General features: G+C 43.1%; 1 protein-coding gene and 1 long non-coding RNA gene across 2 annotated transcripts; one reads left to right on the plus strand and one right to left on the minus strand.

Annotated features, from left to right (window-relative positions):
* Positions 1 to 2,084: 2,084 nt before the first annotated feature.
* zmp:0000000529 (WD repeat-containing protein 20) lies at positions 2,085 to 16,279 on the minus strand. Its single transcript, XM_063204953.1, has 4 exons — positions 15,700 to 16,279; positions 14,955 to 15,137; positions 10,383 to 11,837; positions 2,085 to 3,794 (listed from the first exon to the last, which is right to left on the minus strand). The coding sequence occupies exons 1-4, from the start codon at positions 16,078 to 16,080 to the stop codon at positions 3,735 to 3,737; spliced, it is 2,079 nt and encodes a 692-aa protein (XP_063061023.1). The 5' UTR covers positions 16,081 to 16,279; the 3' UTR covers positions 2,085 to 3,734.
* Positions 16,280 to 17,843: 1,564 nt separating this feature from the next.
* On the plus strand, positions 17,844 to 18,975 carry LOC134453490 (uncharacterized). Its single transcript, XR_010035625.1, has 3 exons — positions 17,844 to 18,130; positions 18,218 to 18,282; positions 18,374 to 18,975. It is a non-coding gene; the product is annotated as an uncharacterized LOC134453490 (long non-coding RNA).
* Positions 18,976 to 21,029: the final 2,054 nt, after the last annotated feature.

Here is a 21,029-nt window from a genome sequence, read left to right on the forward strand (position 1 = left end):
TTGCAGAAGAGTCACCGGGCCAACACACCGGTGGCGACAAGAGTTAACGACAGAGAATCGCTAGACTGTGCAGCAAGAGCGATATGAGCGATAGAAGCGACAGAGTATGCAAGTATTCTGACATTCCAATTGGCTGGGGTGGCCAACCGCATCATAGCTCATTTGCATAATATTCGCTGAAGTCCAACTACAAACTGTCGCTCAAGTCGCCTCTTCGTACCAATAGAATCCAGCAGCTGGGCCTAGACTGACAATACATCTAGGACAAAATTGAAATGACATTGCACCATTTCTGGAAATATTTGGGATGTGCAATACCACATTTTTATGAGAACTGATAGAAGTTCAAGAAATACATTCATTTCTGCACTTGCCGATACAGAGTACCGATACCAATACTTTTATCCCCAACATAAAATGAAAATAAATGCATAGCGTTGTTTTTTTCCACCTGTGATATTTGTTTCATTGTCCATTTCCATGTAGATTAAATGTTAGTAAATGTATGAAACGGCACTTTTTTCCATACTGCTTTCAAGTCAACAGAATGTGACAAGATGTTGCATTGTTTTCGTGTAATAGCAGTGTCTGGTATCGGCAAGTGTTTGATAAGTACGAGTATGAGAATAATGAGCAAGTATCGGGGCAGATACCGATAACAGTATTGGTATCGGTGCATCCCTGGTTCTCCTGTTCCTCCACTTGTTCTCCAAAAATCTAGCAACACAACTTGTACTACAGATCTGTATACAAGACTAGATAGGCCTACGGCGTCTGTGCTGCCGTGAATGGAAGGCCACCGTCCGCACATGGCGGACATTTTAGCTTAGCCAGCTGGCTCACCCATTGCATTATGTTAGTACTTTTCAGATGATCATAACCAATCAAATTTCAGTGGATTTTCAAAAGGTTTGGTTTGTTATATGGTATAAAAAGACAAATGGAAGTATGTCTTTATGATACTGCATAGTGATGAATATTCACATTATATTATATATTTAATATCAGCGGTTCTTAACTGGTGGGTCGGGAGCCAAAAGTGGGTCTTGAAGGAGTTCTGGTTTGGTTGCGGAGCTGTGGTGTAAGAATGTGTTAATTCACCCTTTTATTGTCAGTCACCAAAATGAGACAAGATGCAGTATTGAAGAAATGACTTTCATGCCGAAGAGAGGATGAAACATTGTCCACTAGCTGATAAGCATGTTGTATATTGCCATAAAATGATGCAAACGTGTATGTCTTGAAATGCATGGTTACATTTTTGATAATTGCAATACACTGAATTGAATACTAATACGCTCAATAAAACAAAAAAGCAAATTAGTTTCCAACAGAGCAAAAAAAACGTAATGACCATAAAGAAATGTGGGTCCTGGGGGTGCTGGGAGGCTCAATAAGCTAAGACACAGTACCATTATATCAGTGACTCTGATTCGATTCTGACTTGAGGTCCTCTGCCTTCCTCCCTCTCTCTCCCACTCATTTCTTGTCACACTCTCACAATCCTGTCCTAAATAACGGCATAAAAAGCCCCAAAAAATATCTTTTAAAAAAAAATTGTAGGTCACAGAACTAGCACATTATCATACATAAATGTCATTCAATGTGCTAAAGAGTAGAGAAAAGAGAAGAGAGAAAAAAAACTTCTAGCATTCTTGGCCTGAGTCATCTAAACTTTCCCATTCACTGCTCCTGCTTTGGGTCAGACAGCACCATCTGGTGTTCAAAAAAGTCATGACGCTCTGGCCATTCACTGAATATTGGATCACATGCCATTTATCTTTTTGGTGCAATTCATGCGAGATACCGGAACAAAATTTAAGCACCTCAATGTTTCTTACTTCGGTTTACTGCAGATTCTGAGGACAGCTTGGCTCAGCTAATATGGCAGACCTATGCGGACGTACTGGAGTATGCAGCGACATATCTAGTCCTCTATACAGATCTATGACTTGTGTACCTCCAAGAGAACATATTATTGGACCAGATGGATCATGCTAGCAGCAAGCATGGTCCCATCCGGTCCAAAGATATATGTTAAGAAGTAATATCAGCAGACGCAGAGAACGACTGGAAGAACATGATAAAGGTAAAACTCAATTATTTATTGAGGCTGAGGTGGACAATAAGAACATTTAAAAAAAATGGTGGAATGTCGCTTTAAGGGCAGATGGTACATCCAGAGAAAATGAAGGACAGTGAGGAAGAGATAAAATAATAGGCAAAACAAACAAAAAAACAAACAAATTGAAGCAACTGCATCCAGTACTCCTTGGGCTTCAACTTCAACAGTAAAATGTGCAAAATGTTGCAAGGCATTGCAGGTGTAAAAGGAATGGAGCTCAGGGGATGCTACACTGTTTTAGGCTTAAATACCTGATCCACAGCTGTATGGATAGTGCTAGACTATGCTCCATTTGGATTTGAAGGCAGACTTGCTGTAGAAAAAAAAGAACTCCACCATCAGAGCACGGCTGCCATTGCATTGAGAAATGTGATCAAATACCTTGGACGAGGTGACCGAAAAAAAAAAAAACATACACATTTTCCCCAAAGAACTCTAGCACAAAGGAATAGTACATCACCCCCTATATTTCAAACATTCACTTTTAATGTGTCATTATGTACAATATATGACGTTCATATATTATTTGAATCTTCTTTTTCTTCATTTTTATGAGTCCTGGTGTTACACACTTCTCCCTTCCATTAATAGTCTCAGTATTTACAGTATAAATTAGTACAATCTCATTGTAAAATAAATAAATAATAATAATAATAATAATTAAAAAACTGGCCGTGGCATTACTCTGGTGAGCAAAGTTACTGCTCACTGAAAATCTTTTCCCATAATACTTCAGGAGGCGTCTCACAGAGGACCGCAATCTGGGGACCAAACCAGTGGCACAAGAACAGGACTGGAATCCATGATCATTAAAACAAGTTGAAAAAAAAAACCAATGAAAATAAAAAAGCAGGAAATGGAAGAGAAAAACAAAACTTGTATCAGTCCACAGCGAGTCAAAGTCCTTTTAAGTAGATACGTACATTGCCTTTTCAGGGTGACTCCCCCTAATGCTGGCATTCTGGCCAGTGTGTGCACACAGACGCAAGGAGGATAGGGGAGGAAGCAGCGGTGTCAATCCCAGGTTCAGAAAGTAAAAAAAAACCCTGCCACAAATTTGATCCAACCAGCTCTAAGTCATCAGATTGTAATGAGGACACTGTACCGGTAGACAGTGAAGTAGACTGATTATCATCGACTTTCAAATCTAGGGTTAGACTTGGCCAAGACTTGGCCTGACCTACAGCATAACAATTAACATTTCCCAAACTGCATGGTTGACCCGCCTCCCTTGATTGCTACTGGTTGAGGCCAGAAAAGGCTGTGCCAAAGTTTAAAACAAACATTTTCTTAGTCCCAATAGAACGTCTCTGCTTAAACCACGTCACTGTCTTGAACACACCTCTTCCCAGGGCCGTTGGAGCTGCTCAAAGTTGATTGCTTCCCGATTTCTCCGGAGCTCAGAAACAATATTTGTATTGCTCTTGGCCTGACTAGAAGCAACGCTGAAGGTGTAGTGAAGTCACCCGTGTGGCCAGGGAACTGCAGCAGGGTTTTTACTTCTGAACCAGAGTTTTGACACCTCTGGGAGGAAGAAACCTACGGCAAGAAGGACGGGGGCCTGCAGTGGAACTGAAGCTGTGCAATCATGGTCTTCTTTCTCCTGCCGCTATACCACCGTGCCACTGGGCGAACTCCCGTTCTGTGCTCCCAGTGTTTGGTTTGGATGCTGTTAACATTGAGAAAGAAAAGCAGTCAGTCACACACTTACTTAACAGAAAAAAAGAAAGCAGTAGGTTTGCATTAAACTTTCACTTGAGAAAAAAAGTGTCAGTTAAGAGGTGGCATACAGCTCCCGGCCACTTTATTAGAATAGAATGAAAAAGTTGATTTATTTCCATAATTCCATCAATAATGTTAAACTGTCATGGATTATAGATTCATGGTCCAGTTTTTTAACTATTCCAATCATTCAATTGTTTATTTTTGCATATTTTGGGATTCCAGCTAAAAAAACCCATGAATTGAGGAATTCGCATCATTAGAATAATATGATAAAATCACAATTTTCTTCAGCAAAATTCAGGTCACATCAAATCAGTTGAAATTTGGTACTATCTACATATCATGCAACGTTCAATACTTGGTTGGTACTCTCTCTGTCTTAATAACTGCCATGATGTGTTTAACATTGAAGTCAATGGCAGAAACAGTACATGGGAGTTATGGAAGCCCAGATATCCTTGATGCTTTGTCAGCTGTTCTTGTTTGTTGACCTGGTGACCCACACTTCACTCTTCAATATACCCTGTAGATTTCCATGCCACGTTTTGGTGTTAACTAACCAGTTTATTTATTTATTTTTTCAAATTTCATTCATTTTCAATGGGGTTTCATTTCTGGTGATTTAGAATTAAACTGGTGAATTATCACACACATTGCTTGTGAAGTATCAAATCATGCACTTCTTGATCACGTCACATTAAGTTTTATGGACTTATCAGAACATATAATAGCCCCACACACAGTCTTGTCAATGCTTTGCTAGTCATGAGACATACAGAAAGACTTAGGGAACTTTACTGCCATCAAATTTCAAAAGTAGAAGTAAAAATAGAAAAGATTGAAGAGAAAGATATCACAAAATATATCCTTTTAGCATCAGCATTGAGTGATTCCATGCTCCATTTTAAAATTAAAATTGTCCACATCAGGGGAGTCTAGGTCTCCCACATATTCAGATGATATGGCTGAAACAAATAGCAGTAACCTAGGGTTGTGTTGGGTGACATGAGCAAAAAAATATCACATTATCTATTTTTTTCCCAACATGTTTGATAACGAGATCACAATGTAAATAAAATCACTTTTTGTATTGTTTATTTATTTTATTTAAAAAAATGTTAAAGATATTTTTTGGTCTTTTTGACTTTAGTTATAACAATATAGCGAAGATGGTGACAGGAAGCAAGTGGGGAGAGAGAGACGGGGATGGACCGACAAAGGACCCTGGCCGGGAATCCAACCCGGGTCGGCCGCATAGCGAATGAGTGCCCTACCGTTAGGCCACGGAAGGGCCTTGTATATATTTTTTTCATTTAAAAAAACAACATAGCCAACTGTAGGCCTACTCTGCATTTGCATACTGTTCAAAGCCTCAAAACAAAAGTTTCCCAAATCAATAAAAGACAGTCTTGTCGTCACGTACGTGCCATCTACACAATATGTTGTTGATTTTTGAGAATATTATTAGAGTCATCAGTTTTCACAAGGAACAGCGTGACACTGATAGTCCACGGGCCAGGTGAGATGTCGGTACCACTCAGAGGGGCAAAGGTTGCTTATATTTTTTGAAAAGATACATGTCTGAAGTTAACATTTTTGTATGATAACCCTTCTGGAAGTACAGCCAAGTTAGGGTTATCAGCCGTTAAAGTAACACCCCCCCATCAAAAATAAAGGTTTTTAAGATGGGTGCCTGTCTTTCTACTGGCCCTTGTTTAAGACATATAGGGATGGTTAATTTTGTTATGTGTGGTATCGTTGCGAAGGGGAGACTCTGAGCTTTCATCCGACACCTCTTGAGAACATTTTGGTTAAGTATAGCCCTCCCTGCAGCTCTTCAAACATTTACTCAGACACATTTTTTTCCATTTTCGCCGATACCATCTCTTGTCTTTTCATACTGTGGCATCAGGGAGCATCAGAAAGACCTATTTTAAACTCTAAAATATTGTCTTGAGTATCAGGAATCTGAAAATGTATCCTTTCACTATGTTATCCCATGTTAGGGGGTGATTTTCAGTCTTGTATGAGGCATGTTATTTTTTTCAAAACACAGTTTTACCATTTTCTCATAAAGTTCAGGAAGCAATACCTCTAGGTGCATTTTGCAGTTGGTTGTCATAGCTTGTTATATACCATATGAAAGCTTGGAGTGGGTAGCATATTTATATATTATCATATATTTGGTGTACCTGTTTGCAGAGCAATGTTAACTAGGCAAATCATTTTCCATAACCAGTATCAATGATATAGTTTCTCAGTGATTCCATTGTGTCATAATGGTGTCTGAATCCTGACTACTTGTCCTAAAATCAATGTTGTTATGCGCCCAGGTTGTATACCAGAAATATATGTGATAATGTCCCCTATGATATTAGTCTTGCAACTGAAATCATAGCAATTGTATATAAACACAACATAAACTCATCCCTTAACTTGTCCCTTTTTAGTAGTCTTTAGTAGTAGAAAGTGAAGTGAAAGTTCAACTAGTTAACTCCTACATCCATTCACATTGTGACACAGCCCGCCACAACACACTACACACTGTGCACACGACACACACCAAAATTGCATTTATGCCTCACCCGTGCAAGGGGGCAGCCCCCAAAGGGCATCCGAAAGGCAGCAGTGCAGCGGGACGGTACCATAATTGGGGTGCCTCAGTCATGGAAGAGGATGGTGGAGAGCACTGGTTAATTAATCCCCCCACTAACCTGGCGGGTCCTGAGTGCAGTTGCACACTTGCAGGAGGAGATAAGTGCTGCACACTCTCCAGTTGTCACATTAAAAACTTGTTTATTTAATTGGAGAATTTGCGGCACTTCTCTCCTCCTGGAGGCCTTGGTCGTACCACATGTATCATGATTTACAGCAACATTTAAAAACCCTCTGCAAGAACACTTGATTTGAGGTGAAGATCATGAAGAGGTTTGCAAAGGAAGAGTGGGGTACAATGTCATCAGAGCTTTGCAAAGACAGCACAAGTTCTGAACTTCATACTGCCTCAACAACTACTACACCATGCCACCGATGAATCAACATGCATACATGTACTGTATTCACATGTGTTGGTGTACCAACTGAGCAACTGCAGCTCACTTTCCAGGCATACACTGATACCCATCCCTAGACCCAAGCAGCAGTAATGAACAATGGAGTGGAGTGAAATAGAGTAGAGAACGGTATGGTACAGTAGTGTATAGTTCAGTAGAGTACAGTGCATTACAATAGGAGACCATGCTGAGCATTGACCTCTATGAACCTGGTAGTCACAGTAGATGTAATGGGTTTGTTATTGCCCTGCTACTCTACATGTGCTAATGTCACAATAGCACAGAACCTCATATCACACTGAATAGTACTCCCTGCACATGCACTGTAAATGTAGAGAGTAGGACCAACTGTGGCATTCATACAGTTACATAACAGCCATGTTACACATACTATAACAGCACATGGGGCAGTTGTGGCGTAGTGGTTCAGGAGATGGACATCAGATCAGAGGGTTGCAGGTTGAAAATCCCACCTGTATACTGACTTATGCATAAAACTGTATACTGTATACTACATACCACTTTAGAAAGAAAAAATGCATACACAAAGAAGATGTGCACTTACCTGCTACTTAGGTACACCTTGCTGGGCTGGTACTGGGCTGTAGCCTACCCCTTTTTCAATAAGAAGCCATTTAACTGCCTGCAACAACGTTCAAGTAGACTGGGGCATTGTAATGATGCTTGATTGGTACAAAGGGGCCCAACGTGTGCCAAGAAAACATCCCCTGCTGAAATTATATTTTTGTCTTCTGAATGGTCAGTATACAGTCCTCAGCAGTAGTATTTGGGTGCACAATGACAATGACAGCTTCCAAACATGTTTTTCATTCATCAATGAGCTTTTTGTACTTTTCTGATGGTATTGTCCCTCACTCTTTCCTTTGCAATAATGTTCAACTTCTTCATGATCTTCAACTGTTATATCACAGACAGTTTTTTAACATTTTTGCTATAAATCATGACACTTCTGATACAGTCTAGGTCTCCAATACCAGATGCAACAAAGCCCTGCTGCCTGTTCAAATCACTACCCAAGACTGAAGTTGGCCTTTAGGTTTGTAATGATGAAAGACCTGCTGGATTTCCTGCAAGAGGGCCTGTCTGGGAACACCAGATGTGTCATTATTGACTAAACAAAACCACTAAATGAAGAGCATCTCAAAAGGACTAGGCATGGACCGCTAGATAGGGCACCAGACTGCCGCCTCTCTCTCTCGCCAATCCTTTCCTGTCACAAAATGAGCCATAAAAGACCAAAAAAAGAGGCCTAGGCCACTAGAGGACATCTAATTGAAAGTAACAAAGAACTATTTTTTCATCAAATTACTTTTTAAGTTCAGTACATTTTTTTTAACTACTTTACTTTTACTTGAGTGAATTTTGGATGAGTACATGACTTTTACTTACCCCTCGAGTAAGATTTAAGAAAGATAGGCCTACGCTCACTTGAGTACAACTTCAACTCTTTTCCCTCTCTTCCCTCTCCATCTCTTCTGCTAAGCACATGTAAAATTAAGATACATGTATGTCTGACATGTAGTAACCAAACATTTTTAAGTCATATTTAACATGACACAATATGTCTACAAAAGTTGACACGATATGTTTAAAGGCCTATTGTATTTCTCACACATTTGCTATGATTTCGGTTGGTAGACTAACATCAAATGGGCCATTATCACATATGTTGCAGACGTTGTATATAACCTCTTGATGTATTGCATCACAACACTGATATTAGGACAAGTAGTCAGGATTCACGTATCATTACACAATGGAATCGCTGAGAAACTGTATCATTGATGCTGGTTGGTAAGGAAAATGCTTTACCTGCGTTGCTAAGCAAATAGGTACAGCAAAATATATCATAATATCCCATACACTGCAAACTCCAAGCTTTAATATGGTGTATAATGAGCTATGATAACCAATTGCAGAATGGCCCTAGAAGCGTTGCCAGTTTACCACTACATGGAACTGATAGAGTAGTGTGGGGTCATGTAAAAAAGTGTAAAAAAGAAAAGTGGAGTGGGAGTCAGATATATTACGGTTACCACTCAAATTCATCTTCAAGGTTGAAACGTCTTGAGGTATTTTGGACATATAATGAAGTTTCAGTCATAACAACAAATTGGCAACCGTTGCTATGCAAATAGGTTACTATGCAAATAGGTACACCAAATACATGGTCATATCTGTATACTATACAATCCAAGCTTTCATATGATATACAGGGTCGCTGACAGCCTTGGCTGGGCCTGGGACAAAGACATCGGAAAGGGCCCCAAATTCAATACATACAATGTAATAAGGATCAAATTCTGGGCCCCCTCTGTCCCTGGGCCCGGGATTAGACATCCCTTTGTCCCCCCCTGTCGGCTTCCTTGATGATATATAACAAGCTATGATAACCAACTGCAGAATGTCTCAAAAAGGCCTGACTATACGAGACATTAGCACACAAAAAACAGCAACAAAAAAGTGGCATGCCTGATACAAGACTGAAAATCACCCCCTAAAAATGGGATAACATAGTGAAAGGATATATATTCAGATTCCTGATACTCAAGACAATATTTTAGAGTTTTAAATAGGTTTCTCTGATGCTCCCTGATGCCACAGTATGAAAAGACAAGAGATGATATCGGCGAAAATTGAAAAAAATGTGTCTGAGTAAATGTTTGAAAAGCTGCAGGGAGGGCTATACTTAACCAAAATGTTCTCGAAAGGTGTCGGATGAAAGCTCAGAGTCTCCCCTTCGCAACGATACCACACATAACAAAATTAACCATCCCTATATGTCTTAAACAAGGGCCAGTAGAAAGACAGGCACCCATCTTAAAAACCTTTGTTTTTGATGGGGGGGTGTTACTTTAACGGCTGATAACCCTAACTTGGCTGTACTTCCAGAAGGGTTATCATACAAAAATGTTAACTTCAGACATGTATCTTTTCAAAAAATATAAGCAACCTTTGCCCCTCTGAGTGGTACCGACATCTCACCTGGCCCGTGGACTATGCTTCTTCACGGTTCACCACAGTGACGCGCTCTTCCTTGTGAATACTGATGACCGAAGTGCCCTGAAAAGCTGCACCTGCTTAAAAAGAAGCCTTCGAGGTGGGCTCTCACAAAACTTTGAAAATGTTATTACAAATGCATGGAGGCATACTAACCCATCAGAATCCATTCTGATACGTCTGAAAGAGTGGTATTGCCTGTAGAGTGCGTGCGTACAGTATGACCTTGCTCCCTAATGACAATGAGTAGGCCAACGTGTTTTTTAACAGTTGTGCCACACGTGACTTATCAAAAGACATTTACTATTTTTGCCAAATCTCAGACTGCTGCCTTTTCTTCTCCCTTTTTGGCCGAGTGCTGCATGTTTGATACAGAGTACTTGTTTGTAGCCTATGCCCAAAGTTGGGCAGTAGGCGTAAGCTAAAAAAGTAAGTAAGATGCATGTTTGAAGCCTTACCACTTTCCCGGGTCGGGCCCAGGTGCAGATCAGCCCCTCTTGGCAGGCGGTGATGATGCAGTCGTCCATGAACACCAGCACGGTGAGCCTCTCGTGGGCGATCTTCTTGCACACCAGCGGCTCCAGCATGGGCACCTCGTTCATGCGAGGGCACAGCGTGGTGCCCAGCACCTTGGAGGCGTCCAGGCGGCTGCTGCGCGGCGCCATGTTGATCTTGTCGTTGCTCTTGCTGATGTTGCCCAGGCTATGGTAGCGCTTGTGCTCCTTCTCGCTGTTGCTCTTGTCGGACTTGCGCTCCTGCAGGGAAAGCGTGGCAAAGCGGCCGATGCTAAACGCGGAGGTTCCCCCCCCACCACCACCACCACTACCACTACCACCGCTGCTGCCTCCACCACCAGCGTTGCTACTTCCTCCACTGCCACCCCCGCTGTTGCTGTCCCCCCCACTTTGACCCTTGGAGGCATTGGCCACGGCAGGGTGCGGAAGAGAGTTGGACCGAGAAAGCGAGCGCGGAAGCGGAAGCGTGGGCGGCTGGTGGAGGTTGGTGGAGGGGTGATGGTGGCCCTCCACCACGGCGGCGGCCGGGTTGGCGTTGATGTTGGTGCTGCCGGAGGTGGGCACCCCCGAGCCGAACGTGTTGGTGATGGCGCGGGACAGCGGCAGGCGAGGGTAGAGCACGTCGTCGGTCAAGTCCCACAGGCAGAACTGAGTGTCTTGGCCCACCGAGCCAAACCGGTACGTCACGGACGGCGCTCGGCTGCCCTTGGAGCTGTGCCGCGAGAGGCGGGAGAGCGTGCTACTGGTGCGCACCCTTCCAAAATGCAGTCCCCCACCTCCTACTCCTCCTCCTCCTCCACCACCAACACCAACACCACCTGGTTGATGCAAGTCCTCCTCGCTCCCGCTCTGCTCCCCTGTTTCGTCGTCCTCCAGGCTGGTGGTGAAGGGGTCAAAGGCCACCACGTTTACCCACGACTTGTGCCCATGTCCGCGCGCCACCACACGGCTCTCTGTGAACGACCACACCGTCACCAGGTCGTCCTCGCCCCCCGTGGCCAGGTATTTGCCGTCGGGGCTCCACGACACGCAGAGCAGCCCGCCAAAGTAGCTTTTCATGACCCCCTGTAACTCCATGGAATCAAAATGGAAGACGCGTAGGCAGCCGTCCTGGCTGACGCAGGCCACGTGCACACCGTCGGGGGAGAAGGCAAACTCGTTCAGGCCGCCGTCGCCCACAGCCCAGCGCAGCAGCGGATTACGGGGCGTCTTGCTCTTGCAGGCGTAGACTGCGAATCCTTCACCTTGACGCAGCAGTGAATATTGGGGAGCCGTAGTTCCACACAGGTGCTCCACATTATACAAGTACAGGTGCCCGCTGCAGTGAGAGGCCAGGAACAAATTCTCTGATTTCGGTAACCACTTCAGACAGGTCACCTTTGTCTTGTCGATCAGACGCTTTAGGAGGGAAGTTGTGCCAGCCAAAATCACCATGGAAGAAAACAGAGAAGGCAACATTAAGAGACGGAATAATATTTTCGGATGTAAACAAACCGACATCCTGTCTGCCAGTGCACAGTCCTCCTCAGATCACCCAACAGATGTTCAGTGGGATATAGGTCTGAACTCTGTCTGGGCCATTCCAAATCCTCAATCTTGTTTTGGTAAGTGGTGACGCAATTCTTTTGTTGATTTAGGCATGTGCTTAGGGTAATTGTCATTCTGAAAGATGGCACAAAGGTTTTGTGCCACTACCATGGCCCCTGTGGCCCTCCTTCCTGACTAAGACCCCAATTCCAGATGAAGAACAACACTCATATAGCATGATACTGCCACCACCATGGGTAGATCCCAATATGTGGACTCCCGTCCTGCCTTGCTCACTTGCCTGCTTGTGACGATGTCATGATGATGTCACTGACGACCGAAAATTAATAATTCTAATGTCATTTCCTCATTTACAATTGGGATGGTGAATGAAAAACTCCCCCAAAAAGTTGTTGTGGCTAGGCTGACAGCTGGGAAACTTTATTGTTTTCTCCACGGAGGCTGGGCCAGTTAGGCGGGGCGTGGATATTGGAATGCAGCCCATGCTTGACTTTATGCATGGTGTTACCTGGCCGATGTATAGTGTTTTGTGCCAAACATAACTTTTGGAATTATGTCCAAAATGTTCAATCTTGGTTTCAGCAGACCATGACACATTTTCCCACATGCATTTGGGAGATTACAGATTACTTTTTTCCCCCGCAAAATTTACTCCACCAAGGTTGAACTTTCTGTTCATAATTCGGGTACGTTTGGCGCAAAACATCATCCAAATAACCCCATACCTTAAGTGAAGTATGGTGGTGGCATCATCATGCTTTTGTGCTGTTTTTTTTTTTCAGCTGGAGCTGGGGGCCATAATGAGCTGATCATATATTCTGAAAGTGCAGATTCTAAGATTTACAATGATACCTCATATGGAAATCTGGGAATATCTGATGAATTCATGGTATTTTCAATGTGTTCACTTCTTATAGTAAACAGGGAAGTCAGCTCTGAAAGTTCCTTTTGCCCATAGACTACTGTTTTCTAAAGCACAGAGGAAATGTTTTTATCTGCCGGGTCATTTCACGTGAAATCAGACACTTTGGGACCCGACCAACACAGATTTCAACCATAAGCTTACTTGGTGTGCCTGTTTAGTAGCAAGGTAGCATCCCAGAGCTGCATGTGTGAGAATCTGATACCAATATTAAGGGAGAAACAGACTAGGAAAAGGTTTACATATGAGGGTAGGACACTATACATTCAGCCTTGATTATATCAGTCAGTGTAAGTCACAAAAAGATGTCTGTGGTGTTATTTGAAAGCTCTTTTCTGGCTCTACAAATTACACAAACAGCATGGAATTCAACAACCCTCAGAATATGAATTATGATAAATTGAAAAATTAAAAATTGAATATCAAAAATACTTATATTTTAAAATGGCCAGTTCCTTGTCTAAACGTAGCTTGCAATGTCATGAACAACACCTGCAATGCTGGTGTTTGGTTCTTTATTCATTTCAGAGATAACGGGACTCAAAAATATGGCATCATACAGATCACCTAGTAATAATATGGTAATGCCATAGTAATATCACATGACAGCATGTTTATCGGAATATTTGAAGGATGGAGATGGTCCATGAGGATACAGGCAGTTCAGTTTCACCTCTCCAGTGCTCAGCATACATTCCTCAACACATGCTAGCCACTAGCCACTACAACATACCCTTTGATGCTTGAACATTTAGAAAATTCCTTTACTGAGCTTATTCTTTCAACCCTGCCTTCTCTGAATGCTGAAAATGGTCTGGCCTCCACTGTGTCCATTGACATTGAGCAGAAGCCGTGTAGTTTTTGAGTACCTAGAATTGGGGGTGAGGGTGCAGGGCCCACCGGGAAAAAGCCTGTTATGCCAAATGGTCAGTCCAGTCCTGTCCCTGACACTACTCTATTACTTTATTACAACTCATTTCTACCTTTATGTCCCATTATCTATAAAATGAGTAAAGAACCAAACACCTGCATTTCAGGTGTTCATGACATTGCAGGCTACGTTTAGACAAGGAACTGGCCATTTTAAAATATACGTTTTTTTTTAAATATTGAATTGTTAATTTTTCAATGTATCATAATTCATATTCTGAAGGTTGTTGTATTCCATGCTGTTTGTGTAATTTGTAGAGCCAGAAAAGAGCTTTCAAACAACACCTCAGACATCTTTTCGTGACTTACACTGACTGATATAATCAAGGCTGAATGTATAGTGTCCTACCCTCATATGTAAACCTTTGCTAGTCTGTTTCTCCCTTAATATTGGTGTCAGATTCACACAAATGCAGTTCTGGGGTGCTACTTTGCTACTAAACAGGCACAGCAAGTATGATTGAAATCTGTGTCGGTTGGGTCCCAAAGTGTCTGATTTCACGTGAAATGACCCTGCTATTTTTTGAAAGAGGAAACCAACGCACACCAGAGGTTTCGAGGTGCAGGTAGCGGGTGCAAGATCACTTTTTGAGAGGAAGATACCGCACACTCTTATCCATCTTGCCGAATTTTATTTACAAAACGTTTCAGCCCATATTGCCTTTCTCAAGTTTTTTTCTCAAGTTTATCTGCTATTTTCTCATTTTCGCTCTGAGAGACATGGCTTGTTTTCTTGTAGGATATGGGTTTGGATTGAAGATCTGTAAACAAACTAAGCTTCCGTTTGAGTCCCCTTTTGGGGATCCCAAACTCAGGAAAAGATGATAAGCTTTCCATGTTGTGCTTCAGACAGGAACGAGTGCAAGGCAGCATGGGAATTCTCAGCTGATACAGAACACCAGGCTGGCTATAAAAAAACGTATGCCTATATTTGCCCTTTCGTGATGAGTCACGTAGCCAGTACATCAACAGACATTTAATGACTTAATGTATGAATGTGCATGATGTCACTTTAAATTCCAACTGCCAAGAGAGCCTAACATGGGACAGAAACTATTGCATTGTGTCATTCTCTGAGGATATTCACAATCACATTTTTTTAAAAATTCACCAACCTCTTCGTTGAATAGTTTGCTGGTCTCTTTCTTGATGGGATCCAGGTATTGCACCTGGCCAGCAGAGAACCCCACAATAAGGGCCACGCTGTCCGCTGTAGCAGAATACTGGTTGAAGTCATGACAGGTCGGTTGAGTGCCCTTGTATATCCTTTTGTCAATTGGCTTACTGAGGTCGACAGCCTATGAAGATTGGAACATTAACAAAAAAAAACACACAGGTCATGTGACTCAAACACAGAAATGTATGCCTATGCTGACACATTGTAAACCCAGTAGCCTGGTATGTACATTTCTACTGCAATGCCCTTCACTGATTGATTAGATGACAGAAACACACGATGGTGAGAAATAACTGATCAAAACCACCAGTGTTAGAAGCTGATGCCGACCGCTTCGTTGTGGCTATTAGCCATCGTGGATTGTTCAGTTGTTTATATTCTGGCAATTTGCACACAGCATGCGCATCCTCAACATCTGCAGGTGCTGTCAGGGCAGAGTCTGGTTGTAGGTTACCAGATGTGAAATATTGTCAGAATTATCATTCGGCTGGCATCTTTACAATTCATGGTCGCAACTGGCAACCACACAATACAGGATAGGGCTACGGTGGTACAAAACATGTCAAAATTCACAAGCGTTTGCAATCCTCGTAGCTTGTCAGCTAGCTAGTTAGCTGGTTAGCTCCCTGACAGTATAGCTCCACAGAAGAACATGCATAATAGATGCCCGTTCGTTCACTCACCTTTTTAATGTTTGTGTAGGTGTAAAAATAAAGTTCTCTTCCTATGTTGAAACACACACGTTCAGAGTCTTCGCTGGGATCTTCCGGCTGAAGCTTAACCATAGAGACTCGCACCGGAGGAAGGAATCCCGCTGGAGAGGAGTTGGCTGCGGCACTGGAAGATGAGGCAGCCCCGGGCCCTTGCACCAGTCCAACACCACCGCCGGGTATTGAACCCGATCCTGACCCAGGGCCCACCGTGGTGCTCGTTGTTGGACCTCGAGGTAATCCTCCCCGCTGCTGTGAATCCGATAATGTCAGTAGTTTGTAAAAACCCTCTCTGGTCCTGAATTGTGATTTAATTTCATTGATATCCTTGAGTGTGCCTCCATCACCGGCCATCTTCAGTACAAACCGCACAGGAAACGCCGATCCCTTGACCTGGAAATAATTATTTAAAACTACGACTAAAACAAAGCATCCTGAATCCGTTTATGTCAAGGACATCAATATCACAAATGCTTTTTGCCTCCTTTCGTCCGGTCGGCTTGTGAACTTGCGATGCGTTTCAGATCCCATTCTGGTTCGTGCAGTGATTTTGAGTACCACGTACAATCTTGCGCGTAACCACTAGTCGGCGCTTTTCATCATCCCTCGTCTCGCTGCGAACCACGGGAAGGCGTGGACTGATATGTCAGTTACCGCCCATCCGTCACGAGTGCATTCTGGGATTGTATGCATTTTGTTCGTTGAACACATAGAGGTCTGTGGCTAAACTTCTTTCTCTGACTACACTCATTTGTTATCAAGCCCCGCACATCCAAGAAGGGCACTATCGTAGGTATTTTGATCGCTAAAACCACACTGAAATCACAGCTGATATCACGTACTTGACGTACTTGACAGACTTGAATGACTTGACAGACTTGAATCACGTACAGACGTACTTGAATGATGTGGGTAGGCCTAGTTTTTGTGCCTACATGTTGGCAAACCACTAGGTGGCACCGTTACCTCATAGATTTCAGAACCGTACGGCTCTGATAGGCTACGTCTGAAATGACGCACTTTTGTCAGTGCACTGACAGTCAGTGCACAGTGCACTGAGATTAGTGCAGTCGTGGAAAAAATAGGTTGTTGTGCCATCAACATTACTTACAGAATTAGGAGACTGTTGACCAAACTCTTCTACTGAACTGAATGCCACATTTCCTCCGTGTCATTGTCAACATGGCCGCCGTTTAGTGCACGCAGTGGGAGAACACCGTCCATGGTGTCACAATTTGGCTGGACATCTTGCAAGGCCACTCCACTTGTGCCCTGTTTGGACAGCTACTGCAGGTCCTTTTATTGTGTGATCCCTGGACTCCTTCAGCCATAACACCAGTCATGCCTTCTCTTGCTTGTAACACCTACAGACTTCAGTGGAAGTTGAAGCGTATTCTTGCCAAAGAGTCCTGCATTGGAGAAGTAGCGATGGGGGCCTGAACCTTTCCTAAAGTAGGAGTTGGCAATGCCATCCAACCTGCTGGCTGTAGGGGCCACGTCAGGCGCTGGAAAAGTTTGAATTGGTAGCATCATATCTTGAGGGCCTTTTGACTCATTGCTTGTGATCTCTGGCCGACAAAGTTAATCAGACATCAGATCATTTCAAGGTTATTCTAAAGGCAAAAGTCATAAAGGCCTACATCAGTGTTTCCCAACCAGGGGTACGTGTACCACTAGGGGTACGCGAGCACATTGCAGGGGGTACTTGGAAAAATGAAATTTTAACAAATATATAGAGCTTAGTTACATTGGGATGGAGAAAGCGATACAGAACTTGACTTAGGGGGTACTCATGGCACAGCGAAAAAGGCTTGGGGGTACACAAGACAAAAAAGGTTGGGAAACACTGGCCTACATCAATATAAATACATAAATAAATTAAAATACACAAATAAAAGTTCAAAAGCAAATAGTTTTAAAATAAAGAAGTAAAAATAATCATAATTAATAATCATAAAAAAGTTTTTTTTAAAAAGTAAAATAGATACAAACAATGGGGTTAGCGATCCATAGCATACACATGCCAGGGCAGATTGCACTAATATTACAGTACCATACATCAAATCAACAACAAACTGCAATTGTAAGTGTAACATAATGGATACTGCAGCTTTAAACTTTAACTGGGGGCGTTGGCGTCAGGTGACTGTCGGGCACCAATTGCCCATTGTGCTCTGTTTTAAAAGTTGGCACCTGTTGCTGGAGGTAGGAGGCATGCTACCGCTTGTGGCGGTTTTAGTTAAGATGGTTGTTTGCCAGCTTTAGTCAACCATAGGACTTGGCACTTCGCCTTAATATGGCAATTTGCGCGTGGTGCGCATTGGTCACTGTGGTGTGACTCGTAAAAGACGTTGTGGTTGTGAGCGTCCTTTCAAGCGCTGGCTATCCCCTGCCCTTTGTCATGGTAGGTCTGATCACTTCTCCCTTTATTCCACATCGCATATTAACCATGCATGTGTGACTCACTGGTTGTCATCCATCACTTTATTAGGAAATTGTGTGGGTCTCGTGAATGACTTCTCCTCCTGCCGTGCGTGAACGTGCCCATCTGTCTTGGTAGGTTGTCACACTTTCCCTTTTTAACCAATGATTATTAATTATGAAGTGATCATGCTTATAATATGTACCCTATGGTAACTTTGCGCAGGTGCCGTGGGTCTCCACTTGGGGCTGTCCGCGGGCTGCTGCTTCGCCCTGTAGTTGCCGTAGAGGATATTTAGTGCTTGTGTGTGTGTGTGTGTGTGCAGGTGTGCGTGACATTTTTCATTTGCTTTGTCCAGGAGAAAGTGAGAGTTCTCTGCCTTTTATTTTCAGTCTGTGTATTGTTTTGTTTCGTTTGTCTTTTCTGTTCACTCCACACTATTGGGCCCGCGTAGTGCGCGGATCACCCTAGCCTACTGTAGCCCCTTGTTTGCCGTGCGGTTTAAAAGTGTAGTCTAGCCAACGTGTGCAGTGTTCCGGTGTGCGCTTGCCGTGTCCTGTAATTTATGCTATTGTGTTTTAAGGGTTGCTGTGCAATATTTATTAGGCTGTAGGGGTTGGGAAGATCTGGCCTTCTTGGCTCATGTGGGGGTGTCATTGTCTTTTGTAAATGTGTAATATTATTATTAAAAAGAGAAGTGATTATTCCCGTACACCTTGTCTCTCGTCCTGACGAACCTGTGTGTCCTTTTTACTTGGGTGAAACACTCAATTGTCCCACGGGACTGGCGTAGTCGGTGCTACAAAGATCGAAATTAATCTTTATGGTCTTATTAGATTAAACAAGTGAGGTCCACTCTGCTACATAAGCATTTATGCATCAAGGACATATCCTAATAACAAATTACATTTCAGTCATTTTAAGGGCCCAGTGGCGGCCATCTTGAAAATCAGGCCTTTCCTGGAGTCGGATTTTGGTAGACTTTTAGTATGTTATTAAGCACATCTGATACTACTGTAAACCACTTTTTTAGGGTTTGGTGTATTATTTTCATAAATGCACTTGACTATACAGCTAGCGAGACAAAGTGCGAGATGAGTTGCAGACATGACGCTGTCCTGACTGACTATAACGTTTGAAAATGTACTTCCGAGTCCGCATTGTTTCTACATTACAGCTTAGTTCTTACAGATTTCATCACTTTTCAAACACAGTATGTTGAGGTAATTTGTAAACACCGCGATTGTTGTTCTGGCCATTACAAAAACATACAGTAGCAGCTGGAGAAATGACAAGGCTAACAATGTGAAACGATAGCAGCATGAAGACATGGGATTGACAGCAGGCAAGAATAGCATGTTCGATCGTTGGAATTATAATTTATAGGAGCCCTGACAGATACTGTAGGCTATTTGGAAACGGATCGTGAGACTGCTGGAGCGTATTCCATTCTTCACACTGTGCACTGTGCACTGTGATACAGTGCACTCGCCACCCTCAACTTAACGGCTAAATTTGAGGGTGAAGTGCAGGTCCAATTCACGTGCCGTGTCTCAGATACCCCACTTATGGCAGTGCACTGACAGTCAGTGCATAGTGCTCACAGTGCACTGGGGGTCTTTAGTGCATAGTGTTGTGAAAAAGTCGGCGCACTATGCACTGTGCCCTGACTGGAAGTGACGGTTGAGCTAGCAATAGCTCACCAAAATATCGGTTGGCTACTGTTTACATTGCACAGTGTGTCGTGCTTGTATTTACATTTTCTACATCCCAACTGGCAGCTATTTTGTGTACAATACTTGGCTTGGCATGAAAAGGTTGGTGTCTCGCCAACATTACTTACAGAAATACAGGAGACAGTTGACCAATCTCTTCTACTGAACTGAACATCACATTTCTTCAGTTTTATTGTCCACATGGCGCCCGTTTAGTGTGTGAAGTATCCATCGTTCAAGCACTGCGTTTTTCGCCAGTGTTAGGGCAATATCCAGGTGCTTTTCAGTGCACTGAACTAACAAAATTTTACTTTGAAAGCGCCCTATGCACTGAAATATAGTGCCCGAAGCGCACAAGTGCGCCATCTGAGACACCCCAACGTTCTGTCTGATACACTTCACGGAAATTACAGTTGTCGCGTGTCATCAGAGTTTACCAACCGCCAATATACAATTCATCACAGAAGACACTGTTCCTTATGTTGACAATTTTTTGACTTACCCCTTTCTCTTACATGGCTACTGTCTTTGGAATCTAAACTATGCTGTCATCACAGAGATTCAGCAGTTTGACGATCTGACACTCAACCAGAGAGGAAACTACGTAACAAACATGGCGGCCGTTGAGTGCGAAAAGTGTACATAACTCCACACTTTTGAGGGCGGTATCCAGGTAGTTTACAGTGCACTTCGCCGCCGCGATTAGAAATGGAATGCCCTGTGTACCCAAACACAGTGCGGGAAGAGTGGAAAGTATGAACATTGGAACAGCCTCCTGGTGCTCGCCTGTGTGTCAGTCAACACGAATCGGTGAGTACTAGCTGTAGCCTGCTAGCTTCGTCGGCCTACTGTGCTTTCAGGGTTGGGTGGGTGAAATAGCAGTAAATATGATAAGTAACAGATGAAACACTTTCCGTAACTTTGGCTCCCTTCATTGACCGTTCAGCTACCGTAGACTACCGGTGTGAACATAGATTGTATAGTGTGTCAGATACAATTCTCCGTGTGACATGTACTCTTTTGGTGCTACTGGCTATTCCAGACTGTTTAGAAACCCCATGTTGCTACGTGTCCTTTGAGGTCGAGCATAATTACCATGTAACTGTGTAAGATATTCATGTTTTTGGGGGGCGGGACTAAGAGTGTTGAAAAACGGTGTGAGATAG

The sequence above is a fragment of the Engraulis encrasicolus genome, chromosome 8 (genome assembly GCF_034702125.1).
Source record: "Engraulis encrasicolus isolate BLACKSEA-1 chromosome 8, IST_EnEncr_1.0, whole genome shotgun sequence".
Taxonomy (NCBI): domain Eukaryota; kingdom Metazoa; phylum Chordata; class Actinopteri; order Clupeiformes; family Engraulidae; genus Engraulis; species Engraulis encrasicolus.